The sequence below is a fragment of the Malania oleifera genome, chromosome 4, assembly GCF_029873635.1.
Source record: "Malania oleifera isolate guangnan ecotype guangnan chromosome 4, ASM2987363v1, whole genome shotgun sequence".
Classification (NCBI taxonomy): domain Eukaryota; kingdom Viridiplantae; phylum Streptophyta; class Magnoliopsida; order Santalales; family Ximeniaceae; genus Malania; species Malania oleifera.
Window position 1 is genome coordinate 117598294 of NC_080420.1, and position 20622 is coordinate 117618915.

At 35.1% G+C, this 20622-nt stretch overlaps 2 protein-coding genes across 5 annotated transcripts; one reads left to right on the forward strand and one right to left on the reverse strand.

Moving 5' to 3' along the window:
* The first annotated feature begins 941 nt into the window (after window positions 1-941).
* LOC131152817 (26S proteasome regulatory subunit 6A homolog) lies at window positions 942-13302 on the forward strand. 4 transcript variants are annotated; one of them, XM_058104696.1, is made up of 11 exons: window positions 942-1164; window positions 1460-1590; window positions 1674-1790; window positions 3272-3379; window positions 4997-5188; window positions 5298-5489; window positions 6534-6652; window positions 6783-6870; window positions 7166-7285; window positions 7376-7516; window positions 12999-13302. In XM_058104696.1, the coding sequence occupies exons 2-11, from the start codon at window positions 1474-1476 to the stop codon at window positions 13074-13076; spliced, it is 1272 nt and encodes a 423-aa protein (XP_057960679.1). In that variant the 5' UTR covers window positions 942-1164; window positions 1460-1473; the 3' UTR covers window positions 13077-13302. The 4 variants fall into 4 exon arrangements, with proteins under 4 accessions (XP_057960679.1, XP_057960676.1, XP_057960678.1 ...); XM_058104697.1 differs by having other exon boundaries at window positions 1023-1257; XM_058104693.1 differs by having other exon boundaries at window positions 7376-13302.
* A 4752-nt stretch (window positions 13303-18054) lies between these two features.
* On the reverse strand, window positions 18055-19159 carry LOC131152818 (germin-like protein subfamily 1 member 7). Its single transcript, XM_058104698.1, has 2 exons — window positions 18957-19159; window positions 18055-18748 (listed from the first exon to the last, which is right to left on the reverse strand). The coding sequence occupies exons 1-2, from the start codon at window positions 19075-19077 to the stop codon at window positions 18210-18212; spliced, it is 660 nt and encodes a 219-aa protein (XP_057960681.1). The 5' UTR covers window positions 19078-19159; the 3' UTR covers window positions 18055-18209.
* Window positions 19160-20622: the final 1463 nt, after the last annotated feature.

Sequence of the window (20622 nt, forward strand, 5' to 3'; positions counted from 1 at the left end):
AAAGGCTATAATAGAGAGTTCGATTGTTCATTTTGAGGCTTAAAGTAAAAGAGTGATATCATTTAAGGTTGTGTTAAATTCAAGTTAAGCTACAGAATCTACTTGGATCTAATTAGTTCAGCCCTAATGGTTTGGTTTATAAACTTAATTAGTTTGGTTCAATTTTTTTGTAATTATGGGAATTGAAAAAATCTTAGTTTGGTTTTCTATTTTGATATTGAAAGTTTTGTTTAAACCAAAAACCAAAGTTTATCCATTCCTTCTTAATAGCCTAGGCCCACCCCCAATCCCCTCCTATCTAATCTGCTAGCTTCTACATCGAGCTCATTGTCACAACAATCCTAGTCGTCATAGAAAGACATCCCTAACAGCCACTCAAGTGCATCCATCATGAGTTGCAACTATGCTTCCTCCACTTAAGCTTGAACAATGATGAAGGCAAGGAGGTAGCAAAAGACGTTGAGGCTAGTAGTTTCTAAAGTAATGAAATACCATGGATGGATGAGTGGATGGTCAGAGAAAAATGGGGGGGGGGGGGGTTCTCTCACACTTTGTTAGAATTTGAGAGAGAGAGAGAGAGAGAGAGAGAGAGAGAGGGAATCACATGAGAAAGTGATTAGGTTAGAGAAGGGGCTTTATAAAAAAGAGTTAAAAATGAGATATTTCAGTCAATTTGGTTTTCATCTTAAAAAATTAAGATAAAAATGATCGATTTGATTTGATTTGATTCAATTTTAACTAGAATGTCAATTTGATTCAATTTGTTTTCATACAAAATCTAAAATTTTTGATTCATTATTTTTTTCACCCTAAGTGATTGCATAGTCCTAAATTAACATTTTAGGGGCTTTTTATTCAAACATGAAATATATTGGTTTTTAGGGGAAAATCATGATTTTGAAAATCATGTTAGGTCTATTATTGATGTTGTTGCGGTGGTATTTTTTTTTTTTGGGTGGCGTTTATGTAATTTTATTTCAAAAAAAAAATAAAAATCCATCCATCCTCTCTCTCTCTCCTTTCCGTCCATTTCTTGTTCGGCACTCAATTTCCCTAGGACACTAAGACTCTAAGCCCCTCCGCTCTGGTTTCACCCCCGTTGGGAATTCCGATTGCTGCTGCTACCTTGCGTTGTTTCTCTTCCCTCAACTCTCTCAATTTAACGTAAGTTCTTCTCTCCGACTTTATGGAGTTTGCCAATTGCTTTGACTCCTCCAATCTAGGGTTTTTGTCTTTGTCTATACGGCCTTGATTCAGGTAATAGCATGTGCTTTAGTTTTTGTCTAAATTATTGATTTCCCATTTATATTTATGGTCGTATTAGGTCTGGAATGTTCTGATTATTCTTTTTTTTTTTTGTATGAAAAAAATCTTTCTTTGTTTAGTGCGTATTGGGTCTTGATTCGAATAATTCATTTTCATGGTTAGTTAATGGTTTTCTTTTTCTTGGGTCTAATAGAAATAATACCGGAGATGGCGTCGGCTATGGTCGAAGACAGTAGCTTCGAGGATGATCAGCTGGCTTCGATGACCACAGACGACATCGTCAGAGCTTCTCGCCTTCTCGACAACGAGATTCGAATTCTCAAGGTCCCATTTCTCTCTCTCTCTCTCTCTGAGATTCGATGTCCTTAAAAAGATTCTCAGTCTGTTGAATTGTTGTATGGTTGTAGGAGGAGTTGCAGAGAACGAATCTAGAGTTGGATTCATTCAAGGAGAAGATAAAGGAGAACCAAGAGAAGATCAAGCTAAACAAGCAACTTCCTTACTTGGTCGGCAACATCGTTGAGGTCTCTCTCTTCCCCTTTCTTTCTCTCTCTGGGGTTTAGTTTTGCAGAACATGTTTGATTTCCAATGCTAATTTCTTATTGTATCTTGATTGGGTGCAAATTTGTATTATGTAGTCTACCCCACCTAAAACCCCTAACTCGTTGCTGCTTTAGAATTTTTGAAGAACTTCAATTGCCTTTAGAAGCAAAAATGGATCTGATGTTAGTTTCTAAAGGTAAGAAAAGTGCTTCCCAAATGCCAATCAGGCCTTGTGTAAACCAGATTATACTATGATTTAGGTGCCTAATGCCTATTATTTTTGGGATGAATAATAAGATGGAAATGCTTCCTATGCCAAGTGGGTACAGGCAGTCAACATTGGATGTTGCAGTGAGGACAGTTGAGAAACTTCCTTTTCTTCTTTGTTTGGGTTGGGGGGTGGGGGCCTGGGAGGATGGGCCATGGGTGTCAATGGAGGGAGGATTGAAGAATTAAAACTTTTTAATAGATTGTTTGTATAAGTTTTTGGTTTCCAATTTTTCATTAAAAATGTACAATACTGTAAAATAATAAGCCTAAATACTGTCTCAAAGTAGCAATGTCTTGGTATCCAAGAAATTTTTGAAAGACATTCATTATGTTATGATAATCTTGAAAACCACAAAAAAAAAAAAAAAAAAAATCTTGTGCTTGGAATTGTTTCATATTTTCTATTATTTTGCGTTATAAAGCAGGTAACATTTTTTATTTTGTAGAAAGTTTCATTAAGCATGCTTTAAAAAGGGCAAAGGGCAACCTGGTGTACAAAGCTCCCGCGTGTGCAGGGTCAGGGGAAGGGGCGGACCACAATGGATCTATAGTACGCAACCTTACCTTGCATTTTTGCAAGAGGCTGTTTCCACGCCCCAAACCTGTCACCTCGAGGTCACATAGCGACAACTTTACCATTGCGCCTAAGCTCTCGTTCATTAAGCATGCTTTCCATTACCTTTTATTTTATTTTTCTTTTTTTAGAAGAAATAAAAAAAGGGTAGCTGGGTGCACAAAGCTCCTGCATATGCAGGGTTTGGGGAAGGGGTGGACCACAATGGGTATGTTGTATACAACCTTACATTGCAGTTTTCAAGAGGTTGCTTCCATGCCTCAAACCCATGACTTCTAGGTCACACGGCACAACTCTACCTTGTTGGTATAAAGTTTGGTCCTTAAATCTTAAGGGTGCACTTTTGTTCTTCTATTTCATCTTAAAGCTATTGGAATTTTGTTCCTTCCCCATGTGGATCAATTATTACTCTTTACAATTTTGTAAGGACTTATTAGATGAGTTTAAGACGAAGGTATCTTAGGCCCATGTTTATGGCACAGTGAATCCTTTGCCTTGAACATTTTGAAGTGGTTTCTGCAATAATGCATTGAGTTTTGAGTGGCGGTGAGCATGGCTGCTGACATTGTGGTTATTGTAGCATTTTGTTATCATTGATATATATATTTCTTTCCTTAGATTTTGGAAATGAACCCTGAGGATGAGGCCGAGGAGGATGGTGCCAATGTTGATCTTGACTCACAAAGAAAGGGGAAATGTGTTGTATTAAAAACATCTACACGCCAGGTGAACCGACTTTTTTTTTATTTTTTTTCCATGAATACAATTTTGGATTTAAAATGAGATGGGGTTAATTAATGCAGAGGACAAGTTTGTTTGGTCATGAATATTGTTGTAAAATTTGAAGTTTTTTCTCTCTTTACCTTTGACTGTCCACTGTTAACAGTTGGTTTAATTTACTTGCATGTTGAATTTATTAAAGTGATTATGATCAATTACTTTAGGGAAATTATCTCGCTTCTCTCTCTCTCTCTCTCTCTCTCTCTATACATACATACATACATACATATATATATATATATAAATACACATATATATATATATGTTTTGTATTGACTTCAGGTTTATGAAGAAACCTTGAACAGTGGTGTGTTTTTTTTTTTTCCTGAAAAAAAATGTGTAGGCAACAAGATGTGATCTCAGCATTGAAAACAATGCAGCTCTGTTGACAGTTCTCTTTAACAGTCAAAGTTTTTTCACTCTTTTTAAACTTGGAGCTGCTTCATTTACTGATGTTGTTATCTATCCTTGTTCTGATATCTATAGCACATTTTGTTAACAAAATTGAGAGTTTAGACTTTTAAGAATCTGCCTGCTGCTAATAATCTATTCTGATTTAAGGCTGACTTGTCTAGAGTGATGTGATTTCATTTGATGAGCAGGTAGTTTGTGATTGCCTGCTTGAAATTTTGCAGCATGCATTTCTTTTGCATATCTTAGTGGCTGACTGGTTGCATTGCTCTTGGCGAATAGCAATTTAGCCTGGACTAAGATGTGTTTAGTATTGAGGTTTATGTGAATGAATCATTTCTTTAGAATGTGTTGTAACTTGAACTCGTTTTCAAAATGGGGTTTTAATTCATGTCAGACCTTTTGGAAATCTACCAGAAATGGGGCAACTATTTTCTATGTAGAATAGGTATGCTGGTAGCTTCTGCACACCCACCTTTTTCAAATTTTTAGGGGGATGGTGGTGGTAATGTTTTCTTTTTAAAGAAAAAAGTTAGGTCTGAAGCATTTGCTAAAATGCTTCTTGAGCTTTTGAAACTTTTTGCTTGTAACTTTTTTGGGAACATCTAAAAGCCACTACTTTGAAGGTTCTAAAAACAAAAGGTTAAGTGAGTTTGTGTACCCCTGAAAAAATATTACAAAGTTGCCAATAGATGGCCACACAGATATGCAAAATCTTCCATTTTTCTCATTTAAAACATTTCAGCAAGGTTGCAACTTTATTTGTCAACTACTTACAGAGAATTCCTTTTTGACGGGTCCTTTTTTATAAAGGTCCTAATCTTTATTAACAGCTGCTTTTCATCAGCCAAATAAAAAAAGGATTTGATTCCCCCCCACCCTGCGGGGTGTTGGCCGCCGGACAAAGGATAGGTTATATGTAAAGGCATGTGGGAAATCGTACTCTGTGTTCTTTGCACTTGCTGCCTGTAATTTTCAGTTATTTTGCTTGAGTTTGTTGAACTCTAGCATCGAATTTTTTCTTACAAAAAGAAACTGATTTCATTCACAGTTAAATCTTAAAGATTGAAGGTGCATACAAAGATGAAATCTTCATGCTCATGTAACTCCATATGTTCTTAAATGACTACTAATGTTTTATATTGGCTGTAGACAATCTTTCTACCCGTTGTTGGACTTGTTGACCCTGATAAGTTAAAGCCTGGTGATTTGGTTGGCGTGAACAAGGATAGTTACTTGATCTTGGATACTCTGCCATCAGAGTATGATTCTCGGGTAAAGGCTATGGAGGTTGATGAAAAGCCAACTGAAGATTACAATGACATTGGAGGGCTGGAGAAGCAGGCAAGTCTCTGATTGGCCATGCATCATAGTTGCATTGCACGTTTCATCAGTTGTTGTAGGATGCCATATATTTGACACTCTTATTGAACCTTGATTACCATGACAACAGATACAAGAACTAGTTGAGGCTATAGTTTTGCCCATGACGCATAAAGAGCGGTTCCAGAAATTGGGAATTCGTCCTCCAAAAGGAGTGCTTTTATATGGACCTCCGGGGACAGGGAAAACCTTAATGGCCCGTGCATGCGCAGCGCAAACAAATGCTACTTTTCTGAAGCTGGCTGGCCCACAACTTGTGCAGGTTGATATTATTCATTTAATTCTTCGTCATTTTTATTTCTTGAAAGAATAATGCATTTTGCTTTCATTTTGGTTGTCTGGCAAATGGTTGATCATGTTAGAAGCACTTGAGTTTGCTTGTTTTGAACTAGGCATCACTTTCAGTTTTAGATTACAAATAATTTTTAATGCTCGTATGTTGACAAGCAATAACATTACTAAGGGAATATTCAGCCTTTTGAAGTTTGATTATTTTTAAATATAATGCTACATTTATATTTGTGTTTGGTTCTTCTAAAGAATTAAAGGAAAAAAATAAATGATAAAGAATGATCGACTTGGCAAAAGGATAGGAAATCTTTATGGTGTTGCAACGTTATGGCTGCTATTTGGTGTGTTTGGTTGGTGAGGGACGCTAGAATATTCAAAGGTATGGCTACTAACAATTTTATTTGGAGTAGAGAGGTTTATCTCGTGTCGTTGTGGGTGTCAGAAAATGGCTTTTTTTGTCATGTTCTTTTGGAAGATGTGCAGTGGATTGGTTGGGTCTACTACTTGAGTCGGTTTTCTGTTTATGCTGTGGTTGTTTCTATTGATGTAAAGGGAGGATTTCTTATTCTCCCTGTTTTTCCCTTTCTCTTTTCTTTTCCTGATGGGCATTCTTCTCTCTTCTAATGCAATGAATTTTTTTTTTTTTTTAAGTGCACTTAACTATGTCACTGTTTTTTTGTTTTTTTTCACTCTTTATTCTGAAGAACAAGTAAAGCTGTGGTGCATTTGATGTGGTGGTGTTTTTTTTTTAATTTGTGAACTTGTTTATGCATCGCTGGGAGATCTTCATTGTTGTCTTACACTATCTGTGATTCTGGATTATGCAGTTGCTTCTATACTTCGTTTTAGAACACATGAACAATATGTTGGCCCATGCTGGACTTGCTCAGCCTGTCTCGATCTGTTTCTGCTAAATTTTTGGCTTATTTTATAAAATCTATTTGGTATTGTGCATGCAACCTCCACTTTTTATTATACCCTCCGATGATGTTAATGAACCTTCAAATGCATTTAGATGTTCATTGGAGATGGGGCAAAATTAGTTCGAGATGCATTTCAGCTTGCAAAGGAAAAATCTCCCTGCATTATCTTTATAGATGAAATCGATGCTATTGGCACAAAACGGTTTGACAGGTTTGTTATGATTTTTTCTCTTGTGCAGATTAGTTGATTTTTTGCTTTACATTTAGTTTTGCAGAGATTTATGGTTCTAGATATATTACGAACAGTTTGCTTATCATAAATTACTCTTTTTTAACTGCAGTGAGGTCAGTGGAGATAGGGAGGTACAGCGGACAATGTTAGAGTTGCTCAATCAGCTTGATGGCTTTAGTAGTGACGATCGGATAAAGGTCAAACTTCACCAACTTTTTTCCTCTTTTTTTTTTCGCCCTTTTTCTGGTTATGCCATGGCAGTTATGGATAGTCCTATATTTTTGAAAGAATCATATTCTTTCATATGTCATGTTTTTGTGTAGGTCATGTTTCTGGCTCAGTTTTTTTTTCTTTTCACTTACTTGGTTTAGCCTTTTGCATTTATGTTTCCTGTATTCCCTTTGATACCTGTGTGTGTGTGTGTGTGTGTGTGTGAGAGAGAGAGAGAGAGAGAGAGAGAGAGCAAGTGTGACTGATTCTTTTATTCCACAGGTGATAGCTGCAACAAATCGAGCTGATATCCTTGATCCTGCTCTTATGAGATCTGGCCGATTGGATCGTAAGATCGAGTTTCCTCATCCCACTGAAGAAGCAAGAGCTAGAATCTTGCAGGTTTAATTTCAAGAATCCTTCTAAACATTATGGATTTGTTTTTTCTTATTTTCATAACTCTTCATTAACTTGCTTTTCACTGGAATGTAGATCCATTCAAGAAAGATGAATGTTCATCCAGATGTCAATTTTGAGGAGCTGGCTCGCTCCACAGATGATTTTAATGGGGCACAACTGAAAGCTGTTTGTGTGGAAGCAGGCATGCTAGCTCTCCGCCGTGATGCAACTGAGGTTTTTCTCGCTCCCCTACCTCCCTTTGAGGAAAAAAAAAATGTGGACAGAGAAAAATGTCATGTATCATTATATGTGCCCTGTGTTGTACACCTGAAAAAGTTGACCATTCAGTTGTGGAAAATAATTTTCATTTTCCATTTTAGTTTGCTAAAATAATTTCAAAATGCCTCCTTGTTTTTTCAGTTTTCTAGCATTTTTACAGAAAGCTTGAAAAATGCCTTTTATTGTTATCCAGCTTCTTATACAGGTGTTGGAAACCAAGGTGGCATTTTCATAATTATCTAGAAAGCTAAAAATGGAAAATAAAAACTGTTTTCCCTTAATAGACTTTAAGAGAAGAAGGGGTTTCCTTCCATATTTACATTTGCAAATATGTGATTAGGGGTGTTAAGTGAGTGGGTATGGGTCAAGATGGGTAGGGTGAAAATGGGTTGGGTCATTTATGACCCATTTACCCATTTATGACCCATTTATATTATATATTTTACCCATTTATGACCCACACCCATTAAGACATGGGTCAACCCATTTACCCATTTCATTTTAAAAAATAGAAATAATCTTTGTTTTTTTCTTTGCATCTTGTAATATACTTGTATAACTTTCATAAAGGTGTATTTTGACCCATTTACACTTATAGTAATAGAAAATGACTCAGTTACCCTTATATTTGTTAAAAATGACCTCTCCCTTTTTCTCTCTCTCTTCCAAAAATTGACCACAACCAACCCAAAATACTTCCACGTTGGGCTTGGGGCGAACTGTTACATTCACGGAAAACACAAATTCACAATTACAAGGAAAATTAAACCCTGTTTAAGTTTTGTGGTGATTACAATCGCACAACCATTGGTGCAATTAAGGGCAAGCTTTGGAACCATATCGTTGAGAATCGACAATCACAACAAGGGCCTCATATTGAGTGGAGTCTACAAGCCCATTATTGATCCAAATCATTATCAACATAATTAGCTGTAACAACCATATACCCATCAGATGTATCAAATGACCATAAGTCGGATGTTAAGCATATCCTGCTAGGACATACATCTAGATTCCATATCATGCTTAACTTTTTTTCTCTCTTCTATACAGTTTCACCACATCAGATTTAGTTGTGTTTCTTGAAATAGGTTGAACATCTAAATGTAGATACAAATGGCTATCCCTATTCCCCATTTCCCCTCATGCTCAACATAAGAATATGGGTATCCATGTCTAACAATGGCTAAAGCTAACTTCTCACGATATATTTCCTGATCTATAGGCCTCATGATTTCCCTAGAACTTCCCATTTCCCTTCTTTGACAACTATTTATGTGATGTAGCAAGTTCTTTGTTCCATAACCACTAGACACTATATATGTTTGCCCACAGTGCCTACATCTAGCATGCTGAGTTCCATCTATAGCAACTGGCAACTTTTCAAATTCATCCCAAGCTTGAGAAGTGCATTTTCGAGCATGTTTTGATCTACTTTCCATGCTTTGCTCAATCTCAATATCGTCAGAAGTCTCTCCTTCCATTGCTATAAATGCATTAGAATATCTGAATAACATATGACAAGTTTTCAGGAAAGATAAAATAAGAAGATGAATAAGAAACTAATGCTAATTGGAGTGCAGCCCATAATACTAGATAAATTTCTATGATTACTTAAGAATCTGTTCAATTTTTACATTAGAAGATTGGAATTTTATTCAATTAGAAGTCGAAACCTATAGCTTTTCTAACTTAATTATAAACAACAGAAAAGCCTTTCAAAACATAGTTGGTACTTGGTACTAACTAATAAGAATTACCAAATTCTATTACTCAATCTTCTAGCCTTTACCACCACCATTTTTTGTAACTATTTCTCACAACTGCAGAAAGCCTCATCACTTGCATGAATATCTAAGCAAGAATCTTTTTGTTAATCCCATGTAATCTTTTGCCTTCAAATGAATGCTAAAAATATGATTTGAGAAATGATAGCAGCAAAGCCTTAAATCCCAATAGAAGGGTCAATTAAACGGATTCTGTTCTGACATTCTGCTCAATCCAAGATAATATTCTCTTAAAATTAGAATGTTGTCAATTTTTCTTAATACCTCTGTTGAAGTCATCCTAAGTTAAATCCTCATCAGCCTCTTAAAATCAATTCCAAAAACTAAGGCCCCTAATTTAGCATTTTTGGTTAAGTGATTACAATACATCAGTTGCAATCACAATGACAGCTCCCTCCCTCTCATCCTTCCCTGGTAAAGTAAATAATATTTGCCTACCTTTCAACATCAAAATGACTTCACTAGGTATCAAGTGATGCAAAAAATAGGTATACAGGATGAATTAAGTGTCCCATATCAAGGCCATTACCAAGATGATAGGTGGATTTCAATCGAAGTTTCAAACCACTTGGATTCCAAAATCATATAGCCTCTATTTCATGTGGAACATAGCAGCTCAACTTGGTGCAGAGAGAAACACGAACAAGAATATATCAAATACGAAGAAATTCACTTGCAATCATTCAGTTAATCTAGGGTTTAAAATCCTAGAATTAATCTAGGTTTCAAAATAAACTGCAAGCATTTAATTGAAAATAGAGAGATGTACCTCAACAATCTTACAATGGAAGAGAGCACTTGAAGCTTGAAGCAACCCTAGTTCAATGAGAATGGCAGCTGACCACAACTACAAGCCCTCCCTTATATATCCGGCATCATAGGAGAGAGAGTAGATCTAATCGAGCATGTCAAAGGTCGAGCAGGAGAGAAGGCAAGCAGTGGGAGTTGGAAGAGATGATGAATCGGCCGTCGAAGCTTGAAGAGTCGAACCAGTTGCTGCTCAATGTCTCGAGTGACTCAAGTGAGGAGTCTGAGGAGAGGAGTGAGGGCTGAAGATTCGTGTCTCCATGGGTTAAGTGGGTAAGTAGGTAAACCCGTTTAACCCGTATACTTAAACGGGTGACTCATTTATTACCCATTCAATAAAGATGGGTATGGGGTAAATGGGTATGGGTTGATATTGCCATGCCTATATGTGATATGCTAAGATAATGACTGCATTCAGAGGCAAAAAAATGATCAGTAGTAACTTGAAAATAAGTTAGTTCATTGCACTTTGACTTTGGAAGCTTTTGAACCTATGTGGGTTGATTCCCATTCTGTCACCGTTGTTCATGCTTATCAGCGGATACCTGCTAACCCTAGTACTTAATTGTAAACCCTTCATTTGGTTTGTGGAATCGAAATTTGATCCTGATCCCATTCCCATGTTTGGTTTGCATAAATAGGGTGGAATTGCATTCCAGCGAGGACGCCAGTTCCTCCATTCATGGAATGGTAATTCTCTTCTTATTGGTCGGAATTGTAAGAGGAAGCACCATCCCATTTCTAGCACTTTCTCTAAAGATAATTGTAATAAATTATAAAATAATAATTATTATAATAATAAAAATAACAATAGTGACAGTAATACTACAACAAAATTAATATTGTTAGTAATATAATAATGACTGCAACTGTTTGTGGGTCAGGTCAACTCAAAACTCTAGTTTATCCAACTAGGTCAGTTTGAGAAAAAAACTTAAATCGAAGTTGGATGTGGTTTGGCTGTTTGTGAGTCGGGTAGAACTCAAAGTTCCAATTGGATCGACTAGGTTAGTTTGAGAAAAAAACCCAAAACAAAGTTGAACCACATTGGGTGCTAAGTTCGGTCAAATTGTCAGTTTAGTTGTTTTTTTGTTTTTTTTTTTTTCAGTAAGGAAAAAAAATAATGTGGAATGGTATGATATTGAAATTTTGCAAAACACATGCAAGATCCAAGGAAAGTAGATAGTGAAATTTGACCTGCGAATTGTTTTTGATGAGAGAAGTAATAATTAGATGTCATAACTAATGTTGCAAAGAGTTTGCCAAACTCAATTAGTCGCTTTAAGTCTCTTCAGGAAATATGTAGATTAAATTGGAAGTAGTTTTTTCATGGAAACTTAGCAGTCGAGGAGTTGATGTAATATGCAACCTTCAGCCTTCTCTATCTTTATTTTTTGTTTATTGATTAATTTATTAATTTATTATTATTATTATTATTATTATTATTATTATTATTATTATTATTATTTCTTCCACTAAATTAGGGTTGATTTGGATGGTGGTTTGCATGCTAAACCTTTCATGCCCCATATGGCCATATGCGTTGTTTATATAGAATTTTCATCCACTTCCCAATTCAAGTAGTTTCAAATCATTCTTTGTCAACGATTTGTGCCGAGTTGGACAATTCTGTAAACACTCCTATTAAGAACACCACCACCACCACCACCACCAGCAGCGTAAAAAACAACAATAATAAATTGTGATTATTATAGTAATTATTACTATAACAAGAAAATCCAAATAAAAATATCTTCTATTATTATTAAAAACGTAAAAAAAAAAATTATGATCCAGAGAATGCAGAATTTTCTATAAAAAAATATAATGTTTAATTGAAGTCAATGTTTTCAAAGGTAAAGGCGTAAATCAAGGTGTTTTAATTCTTAAGATGTGAGGTGTAAGCCTTTGAGAATTTTATTTTTAGATAAAAATATGTAGATTAATTACATATATTTTAAAAATAAAGAAATAATAAGAAAATCTCACAAATAATGTTAAAAAAAGAGAGTTAAATGTACTTTGCAAACTACTTGTTGGCCATTCAAAAATTGTTAACTCAAATTCATGATGTAATAAATCATGGCAAGATATTACTATACTATTACAAAGTTCAAATATTTTCATGATTTAAAATACAACTCTCAGTTAATTTGGAAAGGTTGAGGTTCAAGAGTTTTAGAAATCAACTCATATTATAACATTACTTTTAATAATAACATGTAGCTGAGATTTTCAAACCAAATCTAATTTGAGAATCACACACCTAAAATGTTTAAAGCCTCGAATAAAATGGTGCAAAAGGCGTGCCTTTTGTACAAATGCACAAGTCTAAGTCTTTTTGGAACTTGGTTTTTTATATTGAGCCTCAAGGCATTTTAGGTATGCCTTGCCTCGAGGCAAGCCTTGATCCAGTCTTTTTAAGACATTGAAATATATTTGAAAAATTACAAAATTAAATAATTTTATATTAGGGACATTTCTGAGAAATGATATGTTTTTTTCTTATTATAACCACCATTGAGTAATACCACATATTGGAAGGGAATAAAAATTGCGGTTTTATTCTGGTTATTAACCAATCGCAATACTCACATTCCAAGAATGATTCCATTTTATCTCAATTTCTTTTGCTATATCAATTTCATTATGCAAACCAAACGAGGAGCAAGTAGAATGCAACTCTGAACCGTGTAATTGACGAGAGACACACAAATGATAGATATATTATGATGTCCTTAAATTCTAATTGTTTGGGACTCACATCAGTGGCTGGGCTACTGACGTTTCACTACATCAAGATGTGTACTGAATTTGGTATTGGCTTTATATAATGATTCCAGGTGAACCATGAAGACTTCAACGAAGGCATCATTCAAGTTCAAGCCAAGAAGAAAGCAAGCTTAAATTATTATGCATAGGTTGCTGTCTGGAACCAAATTTAAACTCAGCACGGAAGGAAGCAAGTTTCAGAGTATTTGATTGCTTAGTTTTTTTCGTCTTCTTTTGACAACATGGTGTGGGAATTCCCCTCTGCTTGGCATCCATTGATGTTGTTCTTGTACACCATAGCAAAGCAGTCTACTTATTGTAATGTAAACCCCTGAAATGTTATAAATTGGAAATCTCAGCACTATTTTGTCCAAATGACCAGCTGCTAGTAGTTCACTTTGAATCTTTGGGTGCTTCGGAGTATATTAACTAAGCTCAAAACCAACACCACCTACTGAAGCTTGCACAATTTTGGCTTCGAGAGGACATGGCAGCGCAGCTAACCTAATGCTCCTAGGCAACCATTGAAATGGAACTGTGGAGAGATTGCTGCAAATTCATGACATCAGGAACTGCAAATCGGTAATTTTTTTTTTTTCAGATAGAGGAGTGGAGCTCATTTAGCCTGCCCGAGTGCCATACTAATTTTATGGAGATGGAAGACAATTCCATGGGATGCGAATGTTAGAAGGTGAGTTCGCAGGGAGCTTGGGGGAGGGAGAACAAGGCAGCCTTCGCCTTTGTTGTCCTCAAAAGTGTTGAATTCAAAATAAAAACACTTTCGATCAAACACAGATGTTACGCTAGGATGATAGTGATTTATGAAAAAAAAAAAATCTATTTTTGTAAAGCTTATTTTTATTTTATTAACGTGAATGAAATAGAAATGGCATTTTCATAATTAAATTTAAAAATAATCATTCTTTATCTATTTTATATTATATGAAATAATGATATCTTTTGCATTATTTGTTCTGTGATGAAAATTTTCTTTTTCTCTTTTATAAGCTGTTAAATTCTTTATTTTTTAAAAACTGACTAAATTTTCTAAAAGGAACAGAAATTACAAACACAAGATTCTTCTAAAAGAAATCAAAGAAATTAGAAATAATGTCTAATTTTTTTTTTTACCAAAAAAACATTTGTCATTGAAGTAACCGATTGGGCTATTCCATTAGCAACTAATTTACCCTTTCTACTCAAAATGCCCATCTAAATTTAAGCTTGTTATCCACTATATTAATAATCAAAATCTTTTTTTTGTTTTTTTAACTGAAGGAGAGCAGCACATTTATTTATTTATTGATATACTCTCACTTTTAGTCGAGAAATACCATGATTACAAGATAAGCATAAAAAAAAAAAAAAAATTAAAGACCTCCCAAAAACAACACCAACAACCAACCAAAAATAAGATTATAAATCCAAATAAAGTTAAATAAGAAACAAATCTGAACATGCCTATTAAAAATAAAAATAATAAAATAAACTAAAATTAAAAAATCAAAAAATCTAAAGCAACCAAACAAAAATCGAGTGGTTGAGGTAATGACGAAATGAAGTAAGACCCAATCTATCCATCTAAAGGATACTTTTCAGAAAACGTGATAAAAAATATTATTTTTTGTAGATGACATTGTTTTCCATTTCTCCTTCTTTGATGCACGTCCTTACAATCCAAACCAGAACCCATATCGTCGCCGCCTTCTCATTTAAAAAAATAGGCACATCAAAAATTTAATTACCTTTACGAAGTCATGGAAGGGAACTACTCAAAGCCTAAGATTATTATCCACTTGTGCCAAATTATTCATTTTTAAGAAAATTTTAATTTATTATGGAAGAGCACAATGCAATGGAATAGAATCAGTCTTTATAATTTTACATATTTTTTTATATAATTTTTTATTTCATTCTATTCCTGTTGCATTCTATTCTAACATACAGTAGCTTATTCAAGAGGTTGCTTTGGGGGAAGACCTACTTATTAGAGATATTTTGCTTAACAAGGACATTATCAATTTCAACTTTCAAGTGTGTTTTTTGCAGGGCACACCTACATCGACCAAGGGGACTAGAAATTATGAAAATCTGAATTTTTCAAGCGATTTTCAAAATTTTCAAATCTATATTTTACCATTAGTGTTATTTTGGATTATCACTATCCCTTGTTAAACCCTCATTAATGGTGATTAAAAATTTTAACTTGACTTACTTGAGCTTTAAATTAGGCATCTACAAAAGGAATGACTATTAAAAATTGAGACTTTTATGTTGAAGGTCTCACATTCATGGAACGGCAAGAGATACAAGACAATAAATTTTGGTACTTACCTTTTTCTAAAACTTATGTTATTTAAGACTTTTTAGTTTTTAGTGGGTCGAGCAGGTTAGGTTTGGTTAAATCCTTTACAACTCATGCTCAGTCTAACAAAAAAGGTTAAGAGATTAGACAGGCTTTAAGGTGCACATAGGCTAGAATTATACTAATACAGACAACCCTAGATCAAGTTAAAGCATTTTGAAGAAATAAAAATAAATAAATAAATAATTGTCTCCTATCTTTATCTTGTCATAAAATATAAAATAAGATAACTATCATCATTAGTTTAGTCCAAGTCTAAAATCAAACAACACGATCTTGTGAAACAAATACACCCTATACACACCCTTGCGTTTGTGTATGCTTTTATGTGATGTGAATTTCAAGCATAAGAGGGTATATTCTTTTCTTATCCTGTGTTAGATAAAATACTACAAATTTTTAAGATTTAAAAAAAAAAAAAATCCTACTCGCGAGTTTGAGAATTGACTTTATGGGCAATTATACCCTCTCTTAAACTATTTTTTTTTTTTTGTCAAATATTAAGAAAAGTCTATATTTGCTACCAAACTTAAGAGTTATGTGGAATTTTGAAAAGTTAAAAGAAGAATTTGCATCCGTTTGCTAAACCTCACTGAGGTCTCAAAGGATGTTTCATTTTTTCAATGAATCTCAAGTAATATCAATGTCTTTTATCCTTAAAACTTATTATGAATTTAATTAAGAAGGCGCTATTGACTTTATAAAAAAATTACTAATGGTATTCCGTTCTTTCATGTTAAATAATAATTTTCTCATGATTTTTGCAATAAAATGAGATAAATTTGTCCTCCTTTTTATTTTTTTTTCACTCATTTCATTATAAATTAAAAGTCAAGAGATAAATTTGTCATTTAGCATATGAAAAAATAAGTGGGAAAAGAACCTCGCTAATGCTCTCCTGGCTCTTCGCATTACATGAGCCTGTGACCATTCATATCCAATTCTTTAAGAAGTTTTTAACACGAGGACAAAAGGGAATTCCTATGAAGAGAAATTTAGCCTAGTACAAAATTGGAAAACCGTCCACCAGACTACAGCTCTACTTTAAAAGAGAATGCAACGTTGGGCCAACCCTGCTGACACTCTTTGGAGCATTAGATGAGCAGCCCATGTTCATCCCGCCTTCCCCGTCTCATGTTCTGGGCAATAATGGTGGTGCAGATGCTTAAACTATTGCTATGGTAAACCTCTTCGATCCCCTTCCTACATGTAAATTAAGCTGACTATCAAACCCAGATTTATATATTAGCCATTAAGGCGTCTGGACGTGCATGGTTATAGCAATAGTGACTTACGGACAGTGTTCAGCAGGATTCTTCTCCTTTTCCTTTTTCTTCTTTTAATAATTTACAATAGAGATTTAAAAATTGCTTATTGCAATCGTGCAAGCAAGAGGGGCGTCTTAAGATGAACGTTGTGGGAGGTATAGCCAAGAATGGTCTTATTAGTGGTGCATGCCAAGTATTTGATATGACCATACAGGGCACTGGAATAGATGGTGGAATCAGATTGCCTATTAAATTAAAAGTAACATTAATTTTTATTCTCTTGAAATAAAATAAAAAATAAAGCAGCAACCTTTTTGTTTCACCAAAATGTATGTGGGATAATGCCTTTGATCTGGTGGAGGAAATTTGGGGTTGTGTTTGTAGCAAGGATGTTAGTTTTGGGTTTAGATTTGTGTGGATTCGGATGGAATTCAATACAATTTTATGCTGTATTTTATTCAAAGTGACACAAATTCAAATTTATGATTCAAAGTCTAGGCTCCCAAACGTATGGGAATAAGTTTATAATATTTCAAAACTAAGGTGTAAAGTTTGGGCAAGAGTTCTTACATATTTGATATGTTGGTAAGGGTGAGGCATGCATTTGTGCATATTCTTTATCACAACAAATCAACAACAGCAGCAGCTAGAGCTTGCTGAATTCTAGATAGATCCCATAGTGTGGGATTTGTCTCTTCTTTGGTTATTCTTTTGCTTTAGCAAGAGCTTGCTAAGCAACTGATGCTCTTTTTTCTTGTGTTAGTTTCATTTTTTTATTTTAATTTTTAGCTTGTAGTAATGTAGTATGTTTTCAGAGATATGTAGCAGCTGCTTGAGTTTTTATGATTTCTGTAACTGCTGGGTAGGCTTTGTGTTCTGCTGTTAATTGTATCTATTTTGATTACTAATTTACATTTGATAACCATGATACAGTAGAATGATTTGAGGACAATGTGTGACCTTTGCTTCACATTAGCCTACAGGTTGCTAATCAAAAATTTCTTCAACAGTGGAGTGTTTCTCTAGAAAAATTCTTGAAATATAGTTCTTGTAAGTACTTCCTTACTTATCTAATTGTGCAACTTTTTATTATATATGAGTAATTTGATATTTTGATTTACAGCAAATGACACTGATCTCCCAGCAAAAAGATGTGGGCCTCCATTAAGGATTCAAACTCCAGGCCTCTCTTGACATTTAATTCTTGGGAAACTTATACTCCCTTTCCAAGTTTGTCTTTTTTTGCAAACATTAGGAAAGACCGTGTCTTTTTTCCAAACCTCAAAAGAGGTTTGTGGGATTTTCGAAATCTCAGAGGCCAATGTCATTTTTCCCAAAACTCAAAGGTATGCGGTACTTGTTAAAATTTAGGGTGGTCCGCATTTTCTTCACAAACCAGGAGAAATCAGTATAGTTTGCTGCTTGATTTATTTATAAGAGGTTTCACTATAAGAGCAAAGCTCATATGTTAATTTTTCATGAGATAGAAAAGGATGATAACAAACTTCATTATTTTATATTTCTGTGATATCACAATAAAGAAAAATACATACATGGTATGAGAGATGCCAAATCTAGGCTTGGTAAAAAATTATTTTGGAGTTCTTTGTAAATGGTGTTCATAACTTCTCAAGCTCTTTCATGTTATATTAGAACCGTGCTTGAAGATACTCAACCATCTTCTGCTCCATTTGGAAGGCCCTAGCAAGAACAAAAGGATCAATGCGCGGGCTTGACCCAAAAACTGCATCTGCTATGGTAACGAGCCCTGCATTCTGGCTGCCAAAACTAGCCAAGGCAACAGCACTGGTCTTTGCTAAATTGAGCTGGAAGTGAATGGTGCCCATTGGGAACACAAAAGCATCACCCTTGTGTAGGACTTTGGAGAACAGACGATTCTCGGGGTTGGAGGTGACAAATCCAACAAGAAGGGTGCCCTCTAAGACTTGGAGGAGCTCAGTGGCACGAGGGTGAAAGTGGGGTGGGTTCACCCCACCATTGGGCGCAAAGTCAATGCGAGCTATAGAGATGCCAAGGGTGTTAAGTCCTGGTAAGTTATCCACATTTACCATAGTTACAGTAGACCCAACTGCATTTGAGGTGTTTCTGGGGATCAAGAGCCCAGAGAAGGAAAAATCATTGGCCACAGCCAACTTTGGATTCTTGCAGAACTTCCCATTCACAAAAACTGCATTGCAAATAAATAGATATCAAATCAGTGAGTATACTTGAAGAAAAAAAAAAAGGAGTTACTAAAAGAAAAGGTGTAATGTGACACTCTCAAGTGGTACTTTGTGATGCATTCTATACCTGTTGTTCTGCCATGCTTTTGTGAACACAATAAAGAAAAATAAGACATATAACACACTTGAGAGATTGAAAGAAGGGATATATACCAGCATCCTTTGTGTCACTAAAAGCAACACAGAAGTCCTGCAGGGGACTTGGGTCTGAGGCAGATGCAGTTGAGGAAACCAAAGCCAAAACCACAACCATTGCAAGGAAGTGAAAACCCATTTTGATTATGGCTGAATCTGTCACAGCAACCCTCAAAACAAATGAGATTCTTCAAGTGAGAGGTGAGAAGCCTAGTATGGTCAACACCTATATATAGGCAGAGTGTTCTTAAATTAGTCTACAAGTTTTCTCTAATTGAACCAGAAAGGTCTGGTAGATGCTCATTTTAAGCCAGCTCTTCATGGGAAAGACTTCCTAACCAAGGACAATCACTTTGACAAGTCCTACCAAACATTCAATTAATTGCTGTTTTCTAAAGGAAAGAGCTAAAAATAAACTTTACTTAAAAATGCTATTTGGCATGGGCTCATTTTCTCAAGCTTTTTAATTTGTTAGTAGTGTGCGCTCAGTACTTGGCCAACACATGTCATATCCATTAAACCAATTTCAAACATATTATTCAAGACTAAGCAGAAATTAATATTTGCTAAACATACATTAGCTAGTTCACATGTAACTTGGACTATGCACCCTGGAAGGGAATGCAGATAGGGGTTGCCTCTCAAAAAAAAATATCCAAAAAATAATGGTTCAGTCACTTCATACCCATGCTATAATATATACAAACTATAGATTCTATCCATATGTTTTTTAAAATGTTGCAAGTCACATATCAATGCTCTATTCGTTGTGCCATTTCCGAGCTTTACCTTGTTGATCTGATAGGGGTGGGGACATGCATATCAATTCAAGGATGTCTGTGCCACTCAACATGATATCTGTGAGAGACCTTGCTAGGAGTTTGATCTTGTTAGTGCTCAGCAAGATTCTTCTCCTTTTCCTTTGTCTTCTTTTAATATTTTGCAATAGTGATTTGAAAATTGCTTATTGCAATCGTGCAAGCAAAAGGAGCGTCTTAAGATGAATGTTGTGGGAGGTATAGTCAAGAATGGTCTTATTAGTGGTGCACGCCAAGTATTTGTTATTGTTGGGAATAAAGAACAAATTCCCGAAACCTGTGAGAAACAAAATAGAGAAAAAATAACGCCAAAGAAAAATCAATCACACGCACAAGACAATATTTACGTGGTTCAGCAATTTTGCCTACGTCCACGGAATTGCAGGGATTTCAATATTATCAGGAAGAAAACACAGAGAGTGTGGCGATACAATGCTCTCCCTCTCGCTCTCTCGCAGGTACAACCACGCGAACCCTAATCACCCGAAAGCAATCCTTACGGCCCAAGCCTTCGCTCCATGGACTAAGCCTTAGGATAGAAATCTCTAATTAAATAGAGATCGGGTCGTCATCCATATTAAAACACAACTAGGCTCCACAAAAGCCTAACAGTTATATGACCGTACAGGGCATTGGAATAGATGTTAGAATCAGTTTGCCTATTAAATTAAAAATAACATTAATTTTTATTCTCTTGAAAAAAAAAAAAGCAGCAACCTTTTTGTTCCACCAAAATGTATGTGGAATAAGGCCTTTGATCTGGTAGAGGAAATTTGGGGTTGTGTTTGGAGCATGGATGTTAGTTTTGGGTTTAGATTTGTGTGGATTCGGATGGAATTCAATACAATTTTATACTGTATTTTATT

Coding starts and splice junctions, on each gene's coding strand:
- LOC131152818 (XM_058104698.1), bottom strand. CDS start 19,077: ATGGGTTTTCACTTCCTTGCAATGGTTGTGGTTTTGGCTTTGGTTTCC. Junction 18,749..18,956: donor TAGTGACACAAAGGATGCTG/GTATATATCCCT, acceptor TTTGCAATGCAG/TTTTTGTGAATGGGAAGTTC.
- LOC131152817 (XM_058104693.1), top strand. CDS start 1,474: ATGGCGTCGGCTATGGTCGAAGACAGTAGCTTCGAGGATGATCAGCTG. Junction 1,591..1,673: donor ACGAGATTCGAATTCTCAAG/GTCCCATTTCTC, acceptor GTATGGTTGTAG/GAGGAGTTGCAGAGAACGAA. Junction 6,653..6,782: donor GGCACAAAACGGTTTGACAG/GTTTGTTATGAT, acceptor TTTTAACTGCAG/TGAGGTCAGTGGAGATAGGG.